At 42.7% G+C, this 22,655-nt stretch overlaps 1 protein-coding gene across 1 annotated transcript in view; it reads left to right on the forward strand.

Moving 5' to 3' along the window:
- The window catches only part of PAN2 (poly(A) specific ribonuclease subunit PAN2), a 46,980-nt gene that overhangs the window by 19,737 nt on the left and 4,588 nt on the right, over window positions 1–22,655 (forward strand). Inside the window, exons 12-23 of the mRNA XM_081318984.1 lie at window positions 4,302–4,501; window positions 4,830–4,972; window positions 7,604–7,707; window positions 8,904–9,002; window positions 9,512–9,588; window positions 10,007–10,148; window positions 13,389–13,526; window positions 13,847–13,906; window positions 14,818–14,908; window positions 20,435–20,592; window positions 20,694–20,837; window positions 22,507–22,583. Coding sequence (XP_081175110.1) covers window positions 4,302–4,501; window positions 4,830–4,972; window positions 7,604–7,707; window positions 8,904–9,002; window positions 9,512–9,588; window positions 10,007–10,148; window positions 13,389–13,526; window positions 13,847–13,906; window positions 14,818–14,908; window positions 20,435–20,592; window positions 20,694–20,837; window positions 22,507–22,583 — 1,433 coding nt within the window. The remainder of the gene's footprint in view (window positions 1–4,301; window positions 4,502–4,829; window positions 4,973–7,603; window positions 7,708–8,903; window positions 9,003–9,511; window positions 9,589–10,006; window positions 10,149–13,388; window positions 13,527–13,846; window positions 13,907–14,817; window positions 14,909–20,434; window positions 20,593–20,693; window positions 20,838–22,506; window positions 22,584–22,655) is intronic.

Raw genomic sequence — 22,655 nt, forward strand, 5'->3', positions numbered from 1 at the left:
ACCTTACACGTAAGCTGTTTAGGACTCGTCTGCAGAAGAATGGAGATATGCTGACCCATTTAAATTACATGAAGGCAACTTTTCAAGAGCTTCATGAAAAGGAGCTGATTTTTTCAGAGTTGCATCAGGTCTACATTATTCTGTCATCTTTGGATGAGAGTTATGATGAGTATGTTTCTTCTTTGGAAGTCCTGACCAGAGAGGAACTGACATTGACTAATATTACTGGGAGATTGCTGGAAGAGTCCAGAAGGAGGCGTGACAGAGACCAGCTGAGAGAGACACAGCCACAAGAGGAGCAGCAATTCACCACTGCTTACAACGTCAAGAAATGTTATTCTTGTGGGGCTAGAGGGCATATAGCCAAATTCTGTAGAAAGGGTAAAAAACAGAATGTGAATAGCAGTGGGAAGGCTAAGAAGGGCATTGGTTTGGCTATTTCTGGTGAACCAACATCCAGAAACAATGAATTGTGGGTTGTTGATAGTGGGGCTTCACAATGCATTACTAAAGTGAAAGAGAGGTTTGTTAATATGAAAAACAGCAACCAATATGTTTCACTGGCCAATGGTTGGAGGATGAAGGCCTCTGGTGAAGGTAATTCCTATTGTCCATGCATTAATGAACAGTTACCTATGTTATATATACCTAAACTAAGATTCAACTTGTTATCTGTAAGGGAATTGGTTAAAGTTGGGTTTGTGGTAACATTCAGAGGGGAGCAATGCACTATTGAGAGGAATGGAACCTGTGTAACTGCTAATTTGAAAAATGGTTTATTCGTTCTCACAAGTAACCAGGTTAGTACAGTTAAAGCTAACTCAATATGTGAGAACAAGAAGCCACATGATGAATGTATACATTTATTGCATAGGCGGTTAGGGCATGTAAACTTTAACTCACTACGTAAAACAGTGGAATTAGTAGAGGGAGTTAAACTGAAGCCATGTAGTAAGTATTTGAATTGCAATGCCTGTAATCAGGAAAAGAGCAAGGCAACTCCTGCAAACAGGATAAACGGCTTCAAAACAACTGTTCCTTTGGAAGTTGTGTTTGCTGATTTAATTGGACCCATGAAACCAAGTTTAGGAGGATCCTGTTATATTTTAAGTATATTGGACCACTACTCTAGATATGGTTTTTGTTATCTGCTTAAGTCAAAGGCAGATACTTTCCAACAATTTGCAAACTGGCTGAAGTTCGTGGAGAGAAAAACAAAGAGAAAGGTTCAGTGCATAATTACTGATAATGGTACTGAATTTACAAATAAGCGTTTTGTTGATATGCTAGAATCAGCTGGCATTGAGCATAAACATTCAGCCCCTTATAGGCCTCAACATAATGCTTTTGTTGAGAGACGTGGGCAAACGTTACAAGCCATGATGAGAACCATGTTACAAGATTCTGGCTTAACAGATAGACTGTGGGGGGAGGCAGCAAAATGTGCAAACCATGTTCTGAATTTAGTTGTTAATACTTCTACTGGTAAAATACCATATACAATATGGCATGGTAGAAGACCAAACCTTGATTACCTGCACACGTTTGGCACCCCAGCTTGGGTCCACATTCCTGCACAACTCAGGAGTAAAGGCCAACATAGGGCTAGGCAATTATACTTCGTAGGTTACGAAGCTAATCACAGATCCTATCGTTTCTGGGAACGAGGCACAACTAATGTATATAACAGTGCTAGTGCAAAATTCCTTGAGCACGTTGGTTGGGATAGGTTAGAGCAAGTAACTGTTAATACTGATCCTCTAGTGTTTGAGGACTCCTCTGATAACGTAACTAGTAATGATAATACATCTCCTGTAAATATGAAAGATGAAGAGGAGATAGGGGAGATAAAAAATGAATCAGAGGAAGGAAAGGAGTCAGAAACTCAAAGCCCTGTAATTCCTTGGCGTTCAATGCGCATCAGACATCCACCTGATCGCTATGAAGCCAGTTTAATATGTCAAGTTAGTTCAGTACCTTCTAACTATGATGAGATCAGGATGTATCCTGAAATGGAACAGGCATCATGGAAAGCTGCAATGAACAGGGAGTTGAAGTCTTTGCAGAATCTTAAGGTTTATCAGAAAGCAAAACTGCCACCTGGTGAGCAAGCTATAGGTTGTAAATGGATATATAAAATAAAGAAGGGAGTAGATGGAACTATAACCCATAAGGCACGTTTGGTTGCACAAGGTTTTGCCCAAACTACTGAGGATTATGACGAGGTGTTTGCACCCAGTCTAAGGGCAACTACTTTAAGAGCAGCTTTAGTATGGGCGGCTAAAAACCAATATATGGTTAACCATGTAGATGTTGAAACTGCATATCTACATGCTCCATTGCAACATACTATTTATTTAAGAATACCACCAGGATTGACCAGTGATAGAGACCATGATTGTTGGGAATTAAAGAAAAGCCTCTATGGATTGAAACAATCAGGCTATGAGTGGAACAAATGTATAGTAAATGAGTTAAGTGCAATAGGTTTTGTAGCCAGTAATGCTGATCCTTGTTTGTTTAGAAGGGAACACAACGGAGCATTATCTTTTATTTTATTATTCACAGATGATATTGCAATAATAACAAAAACTGAGTTAGAAGCACAAACTATCATTTCAAGATTGCAAAATAAATTCACAATTAGAAATCTTGGAGAAATAAGCCACTATTTGGGGTTAGATATTGTGAAAACGAATAGGGGTTTTAAGGTGTCGCAAGCCAGTAAAATATCTCAGTTATTAAAGAGATACAATATGGAAATGTGTAAACCAGCAAAAACTCCGATGGCTATGGATATTAAGGACACTAATGTTGAGAGTCCTGTATTTGATAAGACTATGTACCAATCTTTGATAGGAAGTCTTATGTATCTGAGTAATTGGACTAGACCTGATATTTCTTACTGTGTAAATCAATTAGCTAGGTACAACAATAATCCAACTGTTAGACACTGGCAATCAGCTAAACGGGTATTAAGGTATTTGAAGCAAACTATTCACTACTCGTTATATCTAGAGCCAAATCGTGAGTTAATCCTTACTGCATATGCAGATGCGAGTTTTGCCTCTGATTCAAACAGTCGTAAATCTACCTCAGGGTTGGCTGTAATGTTGGGTGATTCTTTGATTGGATGGAAGTCCATTAGGCAAAAACACATAAGCTTGTCTACAATGGAGGCTGAATTTTCATGTCTATCAGTGTTATGTACAGAACTGCTAGTGTACAAACAATTATTGTTAGATATGGGTTTAAATGTAAATGATCCATTTATTGTGTATGAGGACAATCAAGCTGCAATAAAGATGGCTAATAATGCTGCAGTAAGAACAAGATCTAAACATACTGATCTTCGTTATTTAAATGTCAGACAATGTGTCAAAGATAAATTAATACAGTTAGAGTATTGTCCATCTGATGTAAATATTGCAGACCATTTTACGAAGGTACAAAGTGCTGTGAAACACAATGTTAATTGTGAAAGAATGTGCATAAGATTGTAAGAGTTATATATTATTCTACCCAAAGGGGAGAATGTTAGGCATATGGTGTTAGCCTACAATGTTGGGTTGAAAATATATTAACCATAATGCTATGTCTTTAAGTTGTTAATTGGCCAATGGGTGTGTAAGTGTTCTCATGGCCATAAGAGGAAGCTAGGAACGTAGCTTCTCTCTCTCTCTGAATTCACTGCTTTCTACTGTTACTGTTTTTGCTCTGCTGTTGGTTTACTACTGTTGTAAACCTGAACTGTGTATTGACCTCTGGACCGGTAAGAAGACTTTGTAGTTTGGATTACTCCTTGGACTGTTGCTATTGTGTATGACTTGGACTGTTTATTTTTGACTGTGCATTTTTGTTTTTACACCACCTCAAAGTAAAATACTTTTTGCTTTTAGAACTCAGTGTATTTCTGTGTGTGACTTTTACTGCTCTCAGTGCCCTTCCTTGTCTGTGCAACTCTTTGGTAGCACAAGGAGACCTCTGCACAATAAATTCCATAACAGTTAGCTTCAATTTCATGTCCTTTCCACATGATTCGTAACGTAGGGGGTGTCAGGCCAAGCATGCTTGCAAGAGAGAGTAGAGCAGGGGTCCTCAACCTTGGCAACTTTAAGACTTGTGGACTTCAACTCCCAGAATTCCTCAGCCAGCAAAGGAATTGAAGTCCACAAGTCTTAAAGTTGCCAAGGTTGAGGACCCCTGGTGTAGCGGGTTCTTGAGCGTAGTCTTTCAAGAGCTGACATGGCTTAAGATTGCTTATTATTGTGATACATAATTTTCTCTTCCCTTTCTCTCAGGGGAGTAACTTTCTGCGTGCCTTCCGCACCATCCCAGAAGCGGCTGCTTTGGGATTGATCTTGGCTGATTCAGATGAAGCTACAGGGAAGATGAACTTAGGTCGGTTGATTCAAAGTTGGAACAGATTCATTCTGACCCAGCTCCACCAGGAGACTCAGGAGCAGGAGGGCCCTCAGGCTTACCGGGGCATTGGCAGCAGGTAATAAACCCTCTGCGTGGGACAGCTGTTAACGATGTACTTGCCATGTTTGGTCTTCATCTGCTTTTTGTACTTCAGAAAAAGAAAAAAAACCCTTAAGGGTCAGTGTTACATGGAATAATTATTCATTTGAAAGTACAGTCAAGAAAGAAAAATGAGTCATCCGGTGTACTGATGATAGAATATATTCTGCATCTGTTTCTTAAACAACATCTCTAAATTAGGCTGTTGAGGCGTTTCTCAACCTGAGCGACCTGTCTGCCCTGGCCTTGTGCCCCTGAATATCATCTCATCACATTCTCTACTGATCTAGTTGTGTTTCTTCTAGCAACTTTGGATCTTCCGGGGACTCCGTCATCGGGCAGCTTTTCAGCTGTGAAGTGGAGAATTGCAGCATGTGCCGCTGTGGCAAAGAGACAGTCCGAGTCTCTTCTACTCTCCTCTTTACTCTCTCTTATCCTGAAAACAATGGTATGGAGTTTCGGAAGTAATGTAATGACAAATGGTGCTGAATGGAACTGGGTTTGTCTTTTCTCGGAACGTGGGACAGCAGATGTGAACTGCTTGAGGTTTTCCAACTTACCTTTTTTTGTGATTCATCGTGCCTGAACCCCTATCTTTTAGAGAAAAATTGGATTAAAAGTTTTTAAACTATAATAAAAATATTCCTGGAGCATCAAAGGCAGTTGTTAAAAAAAAGTTATAGGCTATTCTGTCAGGCACAAGACATTAGAGCCTTGGTGGAGCAGTGGGCTGATGCCTCCTTAAGTAACACCAGCTGCCTGCAATTAGTGCAGGTTCGCATCCCACCAGGCTCAAGGTTGACTCAGCCTTCCATCCTTCCGAGGTAGGTAAAATGAGGACCCAGATTGTTGGGGGCAATTAAGCTGACTTTGTAAAAATGCCGCTTGGGGGGGGGGCGAAAGCCCTAACAAGCAGGCATATACATAGAATGAAGGCTACTGCTAAGCTTGTAAGCTGCCCTGAGTCTTCGGAGAAGGGCGGGATATAAATGTAATTAAAAATAAATAAATAAATAAATTAGGAAGCAAGGCGGTTCAAATGACTACAAGTTTATTGCGTGCTACTGCTCTCTACAAGAATCTGAACTACTAACTGTCAAAAGTAAATTACAATAGATAAGAATCAGTGGAATTCAAAGTGGGTTGGGCTTAGATCTCTTTTGAGCACAAGGGGATTTGAGACTGATGACATGCTTGACCTCTTCCTTTGGGCTGAGCCTGGTCATCTCCTATGTTCACTCATTTCAATAACTCAACTTTATAAATCTTAACATCTCAAACCGCATCTCAGATATTTAGTTGTTGGAATCTGTTTGGTTGGTCCTAATTTAAATGCTGGGTAACAAAAAGGGGACCTTCTGTTATTTAATTTCTGTAGCAGTTTATCTCATGTGCTTTGCCATTTTTACCTTATTACTCAAACCAACCCTGTTGCATTTTATAACGATACTTTTCATTTTACGTTGAAAAAAATATAAATGGGCTGAAGGAAACATACTAAGTTCATAGGATGACTGAAACAAGAATTTTGGTTTCTCAGTCGTAGGGTTTCTAAAGCATAATACAATAGCCTGATTGAGTGAGCGATTAATTAGATAAAATATGTTTAGCTTGCAGGAGTAATCAAGACTAGTTTGTCTGCCCTAATTTAAATAATTTCTACCACACTCATCCATCAAACAGATCCAAGAACTAGCCAGATTGATTAAAAATACTGTGTTCCCCCCAAAATAAGACCCGGTCTTTGTGTGTGTGTGTGTGTGTGTGTGTGTGTGTATTTTTTTGCCTTCAAAATAGGCAGTAGGTCTTATTTTCTGGGGATGTCTTATTTTTTTCCTGACATCTGCTTCATCTCCCAGCAGCAGGAGCCTGCATGGCTGCCAGCCCACTTCTGCCGCCACCGTGAGGCAAAGCAGGTGGCGGAGTGGAGCTGCCCCAAGTGCTCCATAGGTGCCCAAACGCTTTTCACCCAGGAGGACACCGCCAGCTTCGTCTACTTGTGAATGGGGCCCTTAGAAAGTGTTTTACTCCGTCTCCAGGTGCCCCATTTGCAGTCAAACAAAGCTTCCAGTCTCCGTCATTCCTCCTTCTGGGCGAAACGTGTGGGTGCCTATGGGGTATTTGGAAACTGAGTGCTCCATTTACAAACGCCCCATAGGCGCCCAAACACTTTTTGCCCGGACAGAGAAATGACGGAGACTGGAAGCTTCTGCTTGTAAATGGGGTGCTAGGGAACAGGGCTAATCGCTCCATTCCCAAGTGCACCATTCACAAGCAGACATTTCTAGCCTCCCTCTGGGCGAAAAGCGTGTGACGCGTCTGGATCGCCTGCCTCCCTGCCTTTGCCTCCACACTGGACTTACCTGCGCTGCGCCTAGGGGCCGACGGGCTGCGGCTGCTGCCAGACACCATTGGTCCCCATGCCCTCGCCACTGCTTGTGCTGGCCACGTCCACCCCCCAGGCTTATTTTTGGGGTAGGGCTTATATTAGGCCCACCCCCCAAAAAAATCAGGCTAGGGCTTATTTTTGGGGCGGGTCTTGTTTTCGGGGAAACACGTTTAAATAAGCCACTCTTTCACAGAAACTTTAAAACACGATGCAAAAAAGAAGAGGTTTTAAGAAGAATAGGAAAGCAAATCTTAAAAGACTATGTTTTAATGTGATATGCATACATTAATCATCTCAATAACACTGAAGCAATTAATTAACCGTAGGTTGCTTATATTTAAAAAAAAAGAATTTGAGAAAAATCAGTTTTCAAACTGCCCTCTTTCCTTCTAGAGCACTCCTAGGCCTCGTGCAGGGATAGATGTGAATTGTCTATATGCTTGATCCTTGTCAAGTGGGCCTGAAACACTTTGTTACTTGTCTGGAGGGTGCTCATAGTGACCAGGTTCAAGATTCCTGAGAAGACAGTTGTTGGAATTGGGCTTCTCAACTGGTCTAGGCAACTGTTTCTTGATACCACCTGCTTTTCCATTTCCTTCCTTGTGCATCTCAGACTCGTGATGTTTGATGTCCTATTCTAAACTTTGCAGCAATGCAGATACCTTCTTTTTGTGCCTCCATCTTTCCCAGATAAAACAATGGATTATGAATTTGCCCAGATATTAAAAAGAAGTATTTGTCTGGAACAGAACACTCAGGCCTGGTGTGAGAACTGCGAGAAGTACCAACCCACAGTAAGCGAGGGAGGGAAGCGTTGCATAGACCGAGGCAATAAGACAGGGGTGTCAAACTCAATTTCATTGAGGGCCGCATCAGCATTGCGGTTGCCCTCAGGGGGCCGGGTGGGTGTGGCCAGGGTGGGCGTGGCCTACTGGGTGGGTGTGGCTAGAATGCGTATGGCCTGGGTGGGCGTGGCCAGCTCTACATCGTTCGTATCAAGGGTGCCTATGGGGGCCTGGGCAGGAGTGGGACAGATCTGAGGGTCTCTGGCAGAATGAGGGTCTCTGGGCCAAGGCCAAGGCAGTGGGGGCCGTTCCCTTACTGTTTCCAGGATGGCTTCACGGGCCACATGAAACCACTTCACGGGCCTGATCCGGCCCCTGGGCCTTGTGTTTGACATGTCTGCAATAAGAGGTTTGCAGCACTGATACATAGAAAACTTGGCATACTATCTGGGACTGCTTTGAGAATAGAAATTGTACATTTGATTGGCAGCTGACCAAGCCAAAGTATGATTCAAGTACCTATGGCCAGGGTGGGCGTGGCCTACTGGGTGGGTGTGGCTAGAATGCGTATGGCCTGGGTGGGCGTGGCCAGCTCTACATCGTTCGTATCAAGGGTGCCTATGGGGGCCTGGGCAGGAGTGGGACAGATCTGAGGGTCTCTGGCAGAATGAGGGTCTCTGGGCCAAGGCCAAGGCAGTGGGGGCCGTTCCCTTACTGTTTCCAGGATGGCTTCACGGGCCACATGAAACCACTTCACGGGCCTGATCCGGCCCCTGGGCCTTGTGTTTGACATGTCTGCAATAAGAGGTTTGCAGCACTGATACATAGAAAACTTGGCATACTATCTGGGACTGCTTTGAGAATAGAAATTGTACATTTGATTGGCAGCTGACCAAGCCAAAGTATGATTCAAGTACCTATGGCAAGCTCAATGGTAAACTGATTTTCAAGATAAAATATTAAGTAGATAATTTGAAGAAGAAAAGTATTTTTCCCTCTCCCTTAATTTCAGCTCCTGCTATCAGTTTTTCTATGAAACAACAACTGCTAAAAGATCAAAATAGGGATCTTTAGTCTGATCAGAACATGCCCATAACTAGACATTACCAAATAAAGTTACAACGGCAGTATCAAAGAATAAATGTGTCCCTTTGTCCCAGTATTACACATCATCTCTCTCTCTCTCTCTCTCTCTGCCATTTCAGGTCCAGACGCGCAACATCCGCTGTCTGCCAGATGTGTTAGTCATTAACTGTGAAGTCAACAGCTTCAAGGAAGCAGAATTTTGGAAGGTGCAAGCTGAGGTAGGGAGATGCACACGTACGTTGTTTTCTATTGCCATTCTTTTCTTTATGTGCAATCCCCTCCCTTAGGCAGCATCGGACAATGCATTGTCAAGCAGTTCACCATCTCTGCTTCAGGCCTATTCCAAGATCCTCACTCCATTTTTCAGGCCTCTGTTTTTACAGGTAGGACCTCTGTTAAGATAACCAAAAATAAGGAAGTCAGCTTCAGGTGTTCAGGTGTCAAGCTGCGTTCTGGGAAATTGACCATAGAATTTCTCCACCCAAATGGTGCAACCTCCCTTAAAGAGCCAGCGGCTTGGGGATTAAACCAGAAGTGGCATTGGCAAATAGAAATAAAATGTGTTCCCCTTACCACATGTTGAGAAGCAGATGGAGAACATAGGTATATATCTGGCTGGCCTCCTCTCTTGATCTAGTGACATCCGCCTGAGTCGATGGTAAATAGAAGCATTTCAAGGTATACGTATTTAGATTCCTGTGCTTCAGCTTCATCCTTTCTTTGACAGTATGCTTTTAAGAAGAAGATGATGAAGAAGGGATGCCTGGAATTCCCCAAAAGTAGAGAAATAGCAGTTGGAGAATGGTAAGTACCATTTCTATCCAGGGAATCCCTAACTTTTCTTAAAAGTTTGTGCTGACCCTACCGTTCCTTAATGATAAGTCTTGTTTTTTGAACACATTGACCACTTCTACCATGTTCTTAATTATACCAAGATACAGAACTGAAGGGCAGAGAAAGACCCTGAAGCAGTAAAATTGCAATCATACTGCAGGTGGAAAAGTGCAGCTTATACACAAAGACTATGGAATTGGCCCATTGTAATTACAAACGATGAGATAATTAATACCTTTTCTTGCTGAAGTAGTCAGCTGTATTTCTTTGGCTTGTAGCACTGGGTGCTTGAGGAAAGAAAGAAAGTCAGTCCGGTGCTCAATCCTGTTCACTGATATAACTCCTTCCACCTCTGTGATATATTGATTGGCATTTGCTTTGCTTTCAGGAATGAGTTAGGAATGGCTGAAGGGGGACACTCTTACACCTCCATTGAAGAGCTAAAGAACATCTGGATTCCTTACTCCATCAAGATGAAGCTCTCCAAGAACAAGGAATTGGAGGTTTACAACTGGGATGAAAGCAGTGACGTAAAGTATTTCTCGTTTACAAGAAAATACTTCCTTAAAATACTTTCCTTATACCTGACTTAAATGTGAAATGTTTTCTCGGTGTCCTAGTTCTTGTGAGTGCTCCCAAGGTGATTGTGTTGCATAGGACCATTGCCCACTTTCAGAGAGAATCAGCTATACTTAAATCATCCCAGTGTCAAGAAAGAACTCGTCAGGAAAAACCAAGTTCAGACTATTTGTTTTTTATTCCACCATAAAGATACTAAGGCAGCTTGCAAATAAAAGCTTGTAAAGCTTCTTTCCGCATGGTAATTGGAGCTATTTAGACCAATGTGGGAGAAATGGCAATTTAGAATAGAATAGAATACCAGAGTTGGAAGGGACCTTGCAGTCATCTAGTCTAACTCCTCACCCAAGCAGGAGACCTGCTTACACCATTTCCGACAGATGGCAGTCCAGTCTCTTCTTGAAAGCCTACAGTGATGAAGCTCCCACAACTTCTGAAGGCAAACTGTTCCATTGGTTGATTGTTCTCACTCTCAGAAAATTTCTCCTTATTTCCAAGTTGAATCTCTCCTTGATCAGTTTCCATCCATTATTCCATTGTCTGGCCTTCAGGTGCTTTGGAAAATAGGTTGACTCCCTTCTCTCTGTGACAGGCCCTCAAATATTGGAAGACTGCTCTTATGTCTCCCCTGGTCCTTCTCTTCACTAGACTAGCCATGCCCTGTAACTGGTCTTCATTTGTTTTAGCCTCCATCTTTGTTGCTCTTTTCTGCACTCTTTCTAGAGTCTCAACATCTTTTTTTATAGTGTGGAGACCAAAACTGGATGCAGTATTCTAGGTGTGGTCTTAGTAAGGCTTTATAGAGTGGTATTAGTGCCTCACATGATATTGACTGAACTGAGCCAAAAGGAAGTGATTGGATTATCTAGTTTGCATCCAGTGTTGGTCACCGTGATACAAAAAAGATGTTGACGCTCTAGAAAGAGTGCAGAGAAGAACAACGATGATGATTAGGGGACTGGAGACTAAAGCATACAAAGAACCATTGCAGGATTTGGGTATGTCTAGCCTAGTGAAAAGAAGGACTAGTGGTGATATGACAGCGGTGTTTCAATATTTGAGAGGCTGCTACAAAGATGATTGGGGGGGGGTCAATCTATTTTCCAAAGCAACTGAAGACAGAACTAGAAGCAGTGGATGGAAACTAATCAAGGAGAGAAGCAACCTAGAACTAAAGAGAAATTTCCTTACAGAACAATTAATCAGTGGAATTGTTTTCCTCCAGAAGTTGTGGGTGCTCCAACACTGGAGGTTTTTAAGAAGAGATTGGACAGCCATTTGTCTGAAATGGTATATAGGGTCTCCTGCCTGAGCAGAGGGTTGGACTAGGAAGACCTCTAAAATCCCTTCCAATTCTGTTATTCCGTTATCTACACCTGCCTATCTGTCTCTGACATTATTAGGGTGGTGATAGGCAGACTTCAGGATTGATGCATCTTTTCTTCCATCTGTCCCGGAGCAAGATGGAAAACAATGGCTCAAGGAACTTTCAAATATATAAAACTAAAGATAGGATACCTTTGAATGTAGCTGCCACCCAGGGATTTGATTTCAGCTTGAAAATATACACAGTAATTCATATTTGATTTTCCCTGAAAACAGTCTTCCTAAAACAACACAGTTTTATGGAGAAATATCATTAGTTGCAATAGTTTGCCAATCTGTTATAAATCATCATAAATGTTACCAGTAGTTCCTAGGAGCCATCATGGTGCTGTGGTTAGAATGCAGTAATTCTGCCAACTACCAGCAGTTTGATCCTGACCGGCGCAAGGTTGACTCAGCCTCCCATCCTTCTGAGGTTGGTAAGATGAGGACCCAGATTGTTGGGAGCAAAATGCTGACTCTAAACCGCTTAGAGAGGGCTGTAAAGCACTGTGAAGCGGTATATAAGTCTTATTGCTGTTGCTACTTTCTTCCAGTCTGCTCCCGTCATACTGTACAATCCATTCCAGGTCTGTGTGCTGAGAAGCCATTCCCACTGACCTGCCATGGGACTTAATCCCAGGAAAATGCAGAGAAACTGCATCCAGCGCTCTACTCTGCTAACATAAATTAAAGACAATAATTATACATCCAGTACAAAATTATTTGAATATTCCTAGCAGTGGGATGAAAAGACGTAAAGTTCATTTTGGTCTGATCCTCTGCAAGAGGTATCAGAAACAAAGGTTGCACGGAGAAATAAACTGGCCCTCATCTGCCTGCTAACAGTTGAGGTATATCACAGCAGTAGTGCTGATGGTTAACGGAAGGCAGGATAAGTCCAGATAAATGAAAACATGAAGCAGAAGCATGTGGGGAACCATCAGCAGCCAAACCTCTCATATGTACAGGCAGTCCTCGACTTAGTGACCACAACTGAGCCCCAAATTTATGTTGCTAAGTGTTTTTTTTTAGTGAGTTTTATCCCATTTCACGACCTTTCTTGCCACAGTTGTTATGTGAATCATTGCACTTGTTACATTAGTAATATAATTGTTAAGTGAATCTGGCTTCCCCATTGACTTTGCTTGTCAGAAGGCCACAAAAGATGATCACATGACCCCGGGACACTGCCACCGTCATAAATACGAACCAGTTGCCAAGCATCTGAATTCTGATTCCCGTGTCCCTGGGGATGATGCAGTGGTCTTAAGTGTGAAAAATGATCATAAGTCACTTTTTTTTTTACAGTGCCGTTGTAACTTCGAATGGCCACTAAACGAATTGTCGTAAGTCAAGGACTACCTGCCTATATATTTGTCTGCATTCATCTACTCTGAGTCAGCTCTCAGAGAGCAAAGGTTCATCAGGTTAAATCGTTTTGTCAATTCATGGAAACAGGAGAGAAAACAGTGAAGATAAGTGAACAAATTAAGACAGGTTAGACTCCAAGTTTTGTTCTGCTACACCAGGGGTTTTCAAATGTGGCTCTTTTATGACTCGTGGACTTCAACTCCCAGAGTTCCTCAGCCAGCGGGCCATGTTTGAAGACCCCTGTGCTACACTGATGTAAGATATAAGATTCTGGAAAGGCTAGCTGCATATTGGAGGTGAACTATCCAGGGAGTTGGCTTCAGGAGTACTAAAAATAGCGCACTTTTCCTCTTTGTTTGGGGGAAATGCACCGGTGCATTAAAACCATGTACAACTGTGTGAGAGCCACACAGAAAATTAGCCCACGTCTGGAACTGTCTTTCTTGTTGCAGTTGGGCATGTTGGAAGACCAAGAATCTACATATGTCTATGACCTCATGGCAACAGTTGTACATATTCTGGATTCCCGGACTGGGGGCAGCCTTGTGGGGCATATCAAAGTTGGAGAGACCTACCATCAAAGAAAGGAGGTAAGTCCTTTAATAAAAAGCAGAGCTTCTTGATCTTTCTAACTGACTCTTGTCAATTCCTATTAAAAGGAAGGGGCTTTTAATGGCTAAATTGCACCTAATTGTAGGATATTATTGCATCTGATTGTAGATGTTCACTGATTGAACATCTTTGTATTTAACGCATAACTTTATTGTTAGGGCTAAATTAATTTAATTTTACTTTTAACTTTTGTACATTGTATTTTATTGCCCTGTACACCGCCCTGAGTCCTTTGGGAGAAGGGTGGTATAGAAATTCAATAAATAATAATAATAATAATAACTTTCTTTTCTTAAAGGGTGTCACGCATCAGCAGTGGTATCTTTTTAATGACTTTCTCATTGAGCCTGTGGATAAGGTGAGGATATGATGATGATTTCTATTCTGTGCTCTTGCTTTTCTACACGTCACAGAAATAGAGATGAATATTTATACCAAGTTACTGACTTTCCAAGCGTTTTTAAAACTAGATAGCTTGGATGTTATAGAGTGTTTTGACATAAAATGGAGATCAGAACTGAATAGATTTGAAAGAGCGTATCCTTAGAAGTGGCCTTACATAAATTGGAGTGCTTCGAGGCATATTTCCGTATTAATGAGAATTGATATTTGTTTTAAAGCTTCTGTAAATCTCTTGTTTTATTGAAAGCCTAGCTGAGGCATCATATTCTATGTTACATTTTTTCCCCCTGCAAACAATATTGAGTTGTATATTAAAGACGGTACGTGAAATGTCTTTTATAGTCAGGTGGACATAAAACAACTTATTTTACTTGGAGACATGTAATGTACTACAGAAGAAATGTAATGTATTTATAAGGCATATTTTGTAATGTATATGCCCTGTGCCAGGAAATATGCATCAAGACGCTGTGCTGTGCCCCCTTCTTTACCCACCCCACCCCACCCACCCACCCCTGCCGAGAAATTTGAAATCTCTTCTTTAGGATCTTAGATTTTACAACCTAGCTAGGGTTGCCCTGAACTGTTGCCATGGATAAACAAATGTGGGTATTGATTTGTCCAAGTCATAGCTTGTATCCATGCTGAAACTTCCTTAACATTCTGCATTCAAGTCTAAAGAACTTGAGTCAGCACAGAGAGGTAAAATTATAAGTCAACATTTCTTATTTTGGACTAATTTTCCCCACTTTTTTTTAAAATTTTAATTAAAAATAGCTCCAGCAAGCTTCCAGAACTCATTTTTTATCTGTCTGTTCTCCCACTTCTGTCTTATCTGATTTTTCCTGTCTGTCTTTGGATTTACAGTGCGAGGCTGTACAATTTGACATGAGTTGGAAAGTGCCTGCTATTCTTTATTATGTGCGGAGGAACCTCCACTCCAAGTACAATTTACACAGTGAGTGTATGTGGATGTAGAAGTGCACTTACAAAGGTAGCAAGAAATAAGAGTTGCTGTTTCTTAAAACCTGAAAACCAGGTTCAGCCATGATGAGAATCTTTAATGTCTTATAACCCAGGTGTCCAATAATATTAGGGCAGGATTATAATGTCCCTCTGTATATGTATGTATATAAGAAGGATGACTGCTGGCATTCCTAAACAAGTACCAGATAACTTTCTTATAACTTATTTTAATGACATAGACGTGGTCCCTAATGGAGTCTGGCCATCATGGTCGTAAATAGTGGTGGTTGTAAAGCAGGCCACTCACATGACCGAGCCAATTTTAATGACTTTTTTTGCAGTGGTTATAACGCAAACATACAGGGAGTGCAGAATTATTAGGCAAGTTGTATTTTTGAGGATTAATTTTATTATTGAACAACAACCATGTTCCCAATGAACCCAAAAAACTCATTAATATCAAAGCTGAATATTTTTGGAAGTAGTTTTTAGTTTGTTTTTAGTTATAGCTATTTTAGGGGGATATCTGTGTGTGCAGGTGACTATTACTGTGCATAATTATTAGGCAACTTAACAAAAAACAAATATATACCCATTTCAATTATTTATTTTTACCAGTGAAACCAATATAACATCTCAACATTCACAAATATACATTTCTGACATTCAAAAACATAACAAAAACAAATCAGTGACCAATATAGCCACCTTTCTTTGCAAGGACACTCAAAAGCCTGCCATCCATGGATTCTGTCAGTGTTTTGATCTGTTCACCATCAACATTGTGTGCAGCAGCAACCACAGCCTCCCAGACACTGTTCAGAGAGGTGTACTGTTTTCCCTCCTTGTAAATCTCACATTTGATGATGGACCACAGGTTCTCAATGGGGTTCAGATCAGGTGAACAAGGAGGCCATGTCATTAGATTTCCTTCTTTTATACCCTTTCTTGCCAGCCACGCTGTGGAGTACTTGGACGCGTGTGATGGAGCATTGTCCTGCATGAAAATCATGTTTTTCTTGAAGGATGCAGACTTCTTCCTGTACCACTGCTTGAAGAAGGTGTCTTCCAGAAACTGGCAGTAGGACTGGGAGTTGAGCTTGACTCCATCCTCAACCCGAAAAGGCCCCACAAGCTCATCTTTGATGATACCAGCCCAAACCAGTACTCCACCTCCACCTTGCTGGCGTCTGAGTCGGACTGGAGCTCTCTGCCCTTTACCAATCCAGCCACGGGCCCATCCATCTGGCCCATCAAGACTCACTCTCATTTCATCAGTCCATAAAACCTTAGAAAAATCAGTCTTGAGATATTTCTTGGCCCAGTCTTGATGTTTCAGCTTGTGTGTCTTGTTCAGTGGTGGTCGTCTTTCAGCCTTTCTTACCTTGGCCATGTCTCTGAGTATTGCATACCTTGTGCTTTTGGGCACTCCAGTGATGTTGCAGCTCTGAAATATGGCCAAACTGGTGGCAAGTGGCATCTTGGCAGCTGCACGCTTGACTTTTCTCAGTTCATGGGCAGTTATTTTGCGCCTTGGTTTCTCCACACGCTTCTTGCGACCCTGTTGACTATTTTGAATGAAACGCTTGATTGTTCGATGATCACGCTTCAGAAGCTTTGCAATTTTAAGAGTGCTGCATCCCTCTGCAAGATATCTCACTATTTTTGACTTTTCTGAGCCTGTCAAGTCCTTCTTTTGACCCATTTTGCCAAAGGAAAGGAAGTTGCCTAATAATTATGCACACCTGATACAGGGTGTTGATGTCATTAGACCACACCCCTTCTCATTACAGAGATGCACATCACCTAATATGCTTAATTGGTAGTAGGCTTTCGAGCCTATACAGCTTGGAGTAAGACAACATGCATAAAGAGGATGATGTGGTCAAAATACTCATTTGCCTAATAATTCTGCACTCCCTGTATTGTTCACTATGGGCCAGTTTTTTGAAAACCAGAAGTAAATGCCAGTTTTTGGCAAAAATGTAGTGTTACGCAGTCACGTGAGTATGGGATGCCTCAAACAGCCTTAAATGTGGGGCAGCTGCCAAGAGCGCGAAATGCGGCCTTTTGATTGTGTGGGGAGTGGCTGTCGTAACTTTGGAACTAAGTCATAAGTACACCCAGGGAGGCCCGTTGTAACTTTGATCAATCACTAAGCAACCAGTCATACGTTGAGGACTACCTGACCTGAAATCTTTGTTCAGAAGCTCCAGCAGCTAGCACCCCTACACAGGTACCTCTAGATGAGAGAGATGTTATTGAGCAAGTAGCTTTGAAGGTGGTACAGTCGGAATAGTGTGTGATTTCAATAATAGTATGTCATTCCGGCCATCAGCCGGGTTCATAGATCCCAGTAAGCTACAGTGGTTGGTGAGAATATTGAGTCCAAGTAATATGTTTAGAATTCTGCCAACCTAGCAGTTCAAAAGCTCGTAAAAATGCAAGTAGAAAAATAGGGACCACTACAGTGGGAAGGTAACAGCGTTCCGTGCGCTTTTGGCGTCTAGTCATGCCGGCCACATGACCACGGAGACATCCTCGGACAAGCGCTGGGTCTTCGGCTTTGAAACGGAGATGAGCACCGGCCCCTAGAGTTGGAAACGACTAGCACGCGTGTGCGGGGGAACCTTTACCTTTTTAATATATTTAGAAAACCACCTGTCTGTTTTAAACACTGATTAGGTGAAATCAGGTATAGGAAAGAAGCTATGTTCATCCAGAACATAACTATGATTTAATAGGGCCCGCAACTTGGTAGTCCTCCTAGACTCACAGCTTTCTTTAGAAGATCATATAGTAACTGTGACTAGGGGGGCCTTCGCCCAGGTTCGCCTGGTGCGCCAGTTGCGGCCCTATCTAGGCCGGGATGCCTTGCGTACGGTCACTCATGCGCTCGTGACCTCTCGGTTAGACTACTGCAACGCTCTCTACATGGGGCTGCCCTTGAGGACCACTCGGAGGCTCCAACTGGTGCAGAATGCAGCCGCGAGAGTTGTGTTGGGAGTCTCCCGATACTCCCATGTTACACCTTTGCTCCGTGAGCTGCATTGGCTGCCAGTTGTCTTCCGGGTGAGATTCAAGGTGCTGGTAATGACCTTTAAAGCCCTACATGGCATGGGTCCGGAGTACCTTAGGGAGCACCTGCGGCCGGCATCAACTTCCCTTCGCCCAGTGCGCTCCCACAGAGAGGGCCTCCTCAGGGTGCCATCGGTCAGAGAATGCCGACTGGTGACCCCCAGGGGGAGGTCCTTCTCTGTGGGTGCGCCGGATTTGTAGAACCATTTACCGGTTGAGCTCCGGATGGCTCCCGACCTCCGCTCCTTCCGATGTGATCTAAAGACCTATTTGTTTGAACAAGCCGGCCTGGTCTGATGGGTTCTGGGTTTTATTATTGTTTTTAATGTGTTGTAATTTATTGTTGTATTGCATAGGGCATTATGTTTAATCTTTTCTTAATTTTTGTATCTTTGTATTTTAGTATTTATTGCCCTGTTCACCGCCCTGAGTCCTTTGGGAGAAGGGCGGTATACAAATTAAATTATTTATATTTATATTTTATATTTATATTTTATTTTATTTATATACCGCCCTTCTCCCGAAGGACTCAGGGCGGTGAACAGGGCAGATGTATAAAATACAAAAAATACAAAAGTTAAAAGGAATTAAACATAATGCCCGAGGTAAAAAACAATAAATACAAATATTAAGAACAATAAAAAACCCAACCCACCCCCCCATCAGGCCAAGCCGGCTTGTTCAAACAAATGCGTTTTCAGATCGCGTCGGAAGGAGCGGAGGTCGGGCGCCATCCGGAGCTCAACCGGCAACCGATTCCATAGCTCCGGGGCGCCCACAGAGAAGGACCTCCCCCTGGGGGCCACCAATCGACATTCTCTGATCGGTGGCACCCTGAGGAGGCCCTCTCTGTGGGAACGCACAGGGCGGAGGGAAGTTGATGCCGGCAGCAGGTGCTCCCTAAGGTACTCCGGACCCATGCCATGTAGGGCCTTAAATTATTATTATTATTATTATTATTATTATTATTATTATTATTATTAAGTTTGTATCTCTGGGCCCTCTCATTCTCCTGCCTGAAGAAAATTGCTTCCCACGTATCTCAAAAATAATAATAATAATAACACCCCAAATGGATAATCCACTTGACACGACACTCAGTTTGAAAAGCCAGAGGTTACATTCATGCTAATCGGCCAGAGGGCTTAGTTGGCACATAGACTGCCAATTGGAGTGGCAGAGGATCCTGCCTCTCTTACGTTGCCCCGTGAACTCTCCTTATCAACCAGGGCAGATAAGCTTTCCTTCCTGCTTCCATTTTTTTTTAAAAAAAGATAGCTCTGTCTGCTTAACAAGTGGGGTATATGACTAGCTTAGCTTTCAGCCAGCTCATTTTTTTTATGTCCTCACTTGGTTGTTTTTCAGGGGCCTATTTTGTGCATATTCAGCACACGCACATGAAACCTTCAGGAGCGGGGAAAGGTTTCTCTCCTGCTTGGAGTGACCTGTGTTCTCATGTTGAACAACCTCAGTTTCTTCACTTTCAGCCTTCCTTACCAATCACTGGGCACCCGCTCCTTGATTCCCCCTCCCCATAATTGCCTTTATGCCCAAATGGAAATTCCACTGAGAAGTATCAGATAATAGTGTCGTACAGCTGGGAGGAGAAATAGCCTTGTCTTCCTTCACGGTCAGTGAGTGTGAAGGTGGAATTTTGGAGAGGTGGTCATAAGTTAACACCCCAAAGACGGAGAGAACAAAGTAAATATGTTTTGCAAGGAGGTGCGGTACTCTCAAGAGGAAGTGAAAGAAACTGAGCGATCGTCATAAGATGAAAAGACCCATCAGCATAGGAAACGGAGGTCACGTCTAGGATAAAAAAACAGGGCTAGCCAAAACACTTTTGTTGTGCTGTGAAATGGAAATTGTTGGAGGGTGTTTAGATGAATGCTGAAGTAGCTATGCAGCTGTTCTTCCCCATACACCAGCACGTCCAGATATTTACTGCAAGGCCGCTTTTCAAGAAGCAGCTGGAGTGGCGTTCTTCATCTTAACTTTAATGTATTTTGAATTGAACTGGGTGTGAATGGCAATTGTGGAGTCCTGAAACTGCCCTTTTATGTTCCATCAGAAATCTATTTGGCTTGTTTCTAGAACTGTGAACCGATGTGACCGGCTTCAGGATTGAGTTACTCTTGTTGTGGATCTGTCTTATTAAAATAAAATCCTTATTTTAAATTCTGTGATTCAATTCTTCTAGAGAAGTCAGTCCTATGACGTCAGAGGGTTTCTTTCAAGAGTTTTAGGCCCTTTATGTATGAGTGATCAACTTATTCTTAGAAAATAGTGTCAGTTGTACAAAGGAAGAAGTTGTGCTCTTGAGGTTTTCTCTGGGGCATTCCCTGAGCGAGATAGGATTTCCCTTTCTCTTTGGTTTTTCTGTATACTGAGTGTAATCTCCGAGTGAGTCAACCGGTCAAATTTCGTTTTCTTTTTCAAGTCAAGAACCCGATTGAAGCCAGCGTGTTGCTTGCCGAGGCTTCCCTTGCTCGCAAACAGCGCAAATGTCACGCCACTTTCATCCCCCTCATGCTGAGCGAAATGCCACAGGTTGGAGACTTGGTGGGACTGGATGCTGAGTTTGTCACCCTCAATGAGGTAGGCCTTGCACGTTAGGACAAGAGATAAGATTTCTGGATCTAGCATACTGCCTTTTGATCACAGGCAGCATCTATTCACCCTTTAATCATCTGCGATAGGAGGAAGCTGAGCTTCGCAGTGACGGGACCAAATCCACGATCAAACCCAGTCAGATGTCAGTGGCCAGGATCACGTGTGTCCGGGGGCAGGGTCCCAACGAGGGCGTTCCTTTCATCGATGATTACATTTCCACGCAAGAGCAGGTACGCAACCTCCCTTTAGAAAAGCCTCACAAGGGGTATGCCGGTGCTCTGTTCTGCAAAGGGTTTACAGAAGCTAGACCCCCGTCCGTTTCAGGAAGCAGAGTTGGGAGTTAACCATATGTGAGGCCATGTGAAACCCTTTTCAGGAACTGGATTTGGGAGGCAGGAACCTCTCTGGAACCCATCACAGCTCAAGTGAGAACTTGAGCCTGCATCTCACCAGGCTGTGATGGCCCTCCTACGAACCGTGGAACAAGCTTGAGTGAGTGAGGCTCATGCAAATCACAAAGTACAGCAGGTATCTTTTGGAAGAGATTAGTCTGAAATTAATTTAGTCTGAAAACATGGTTTTCATGCATCGTTCGTGGTGTGTGAAAGGTCTTGCTAACCTACAGCTCAGTAGTCTCTCTCATGCAGCTGTCCTTGTACAGAGAAAGAGTACTTCCTAACATAGAGGATTCTTCCCGGCAACTAAAACAGGGTCTTTCTTTCCCCGCCTAATTTATGTCTTTTCTTCACTGAGGAAACAGATTGCCTTAAGGTTCTTCAACTCTACAAACCCTTCTTTTCCATTTGGGCTTTCCCCCCCCCCCCCCAGGGTTTCTTTCCTGAATGTTTGGGGTGATATATTTGGGGATTGTTCCCAGCAGTAACTCTAGTACTGGATGCTAACCAATGGCTGGGAAACTGGGCAGAAGGGTAAAACCCCCGTCCTTCTCCAGAGGAAGCGCGTTCCAAGTTTTTTTTATATATAGAGTAACTTCCTCCAGCTTCTTTAAAGCTCAGATGGGGAAAGCCATCCAATGCGCTATGCTCTCCAAACTAATAGAATGAGCACAGCTGGATTTGGAGTTGTTCAGTCTAGCTGATCTGCCCTCGTTAGGCTGAATACAATGCGTCTATTATCAAATTTATATAACTGCTCATCTCAATTCAAGGTCCTTGGTGGTTCACAAACAATGAAACAGTATTAAAAACGGGAAACCAATCCAACAATAAAGACAATAGAAGACCACATAAGAACGTAAATCAAAATTTCATAGCTAAGGCAATCATCTCCATAACAGTCATTGTAGCCGCTGCACCGGCTCTTACCGTATTCCACGTTTTTAAGAGCATGCGAAAAGTCAACAGGGTCAAGGCCAGTCTGAGCTCTGGAGGAACTTGATGTTCCACAGAGAAAGAGCCAGGACAGAAGAAGACTTGATGGAACCTGGCTGGGGACAAGATACCTCGAATAACCTGGTTCCGCGCCATGAAGGGCTTTGTCAGTTATTACCAGCCTCTTGAATTGCACCTGGAAGCAGATTGGAAACCAGTGCATCCCACAAAGGAGAGGTGTGTATGATCAAGACATGAGAGACTCTGAGCAGGGATTCCTGGTCCAGGACCAGGCACATCTGGCACACAACACATAGTTGTGCAAAGGCCCTTAGGGGGATGGATGGCTACCGCTTGTTCCTTGAACAGGAACTGTGAGGAACCCCCTCCAAATTGCACCCAGGTTCTTTTTGGGGTAACACAACCCCATCCAAAACAAAAAGTGGAAAGTCTCAAGAACCAGGAGCCCCTAACACCCAAAATCACTTAGTCTTGCTGTGGTTGAAACCGAAGCTTGTTACTTCAGTTTTGCTTTGTTTTCATTATTTCTTTTCCTTTTTCCTATCAGATAATGTATGTTTTTAAACGGGAAGTAGATCCACTCAGTGGTCAAAGAAGGAAGTCCTGGAAATTGAGAAGGGACAGGTAGGCCCTCAGTACAGGGTGATTCTATTTTCTTTGTTCTTGTAGGTTGTGGATTATCTTACTCAGTACTCA

The sequence above is a fragment of the Vipera berus genome (assembly GCF_964194415.1).
Source record: "Vipera berus genome assembly, chromosome: 2".
Taxonomy (NCBI): Eukaryota; Metazoa; Chordata; class Lepidosauria; order Squamata; family Viperidae; genus Vipera; species Vipera berus.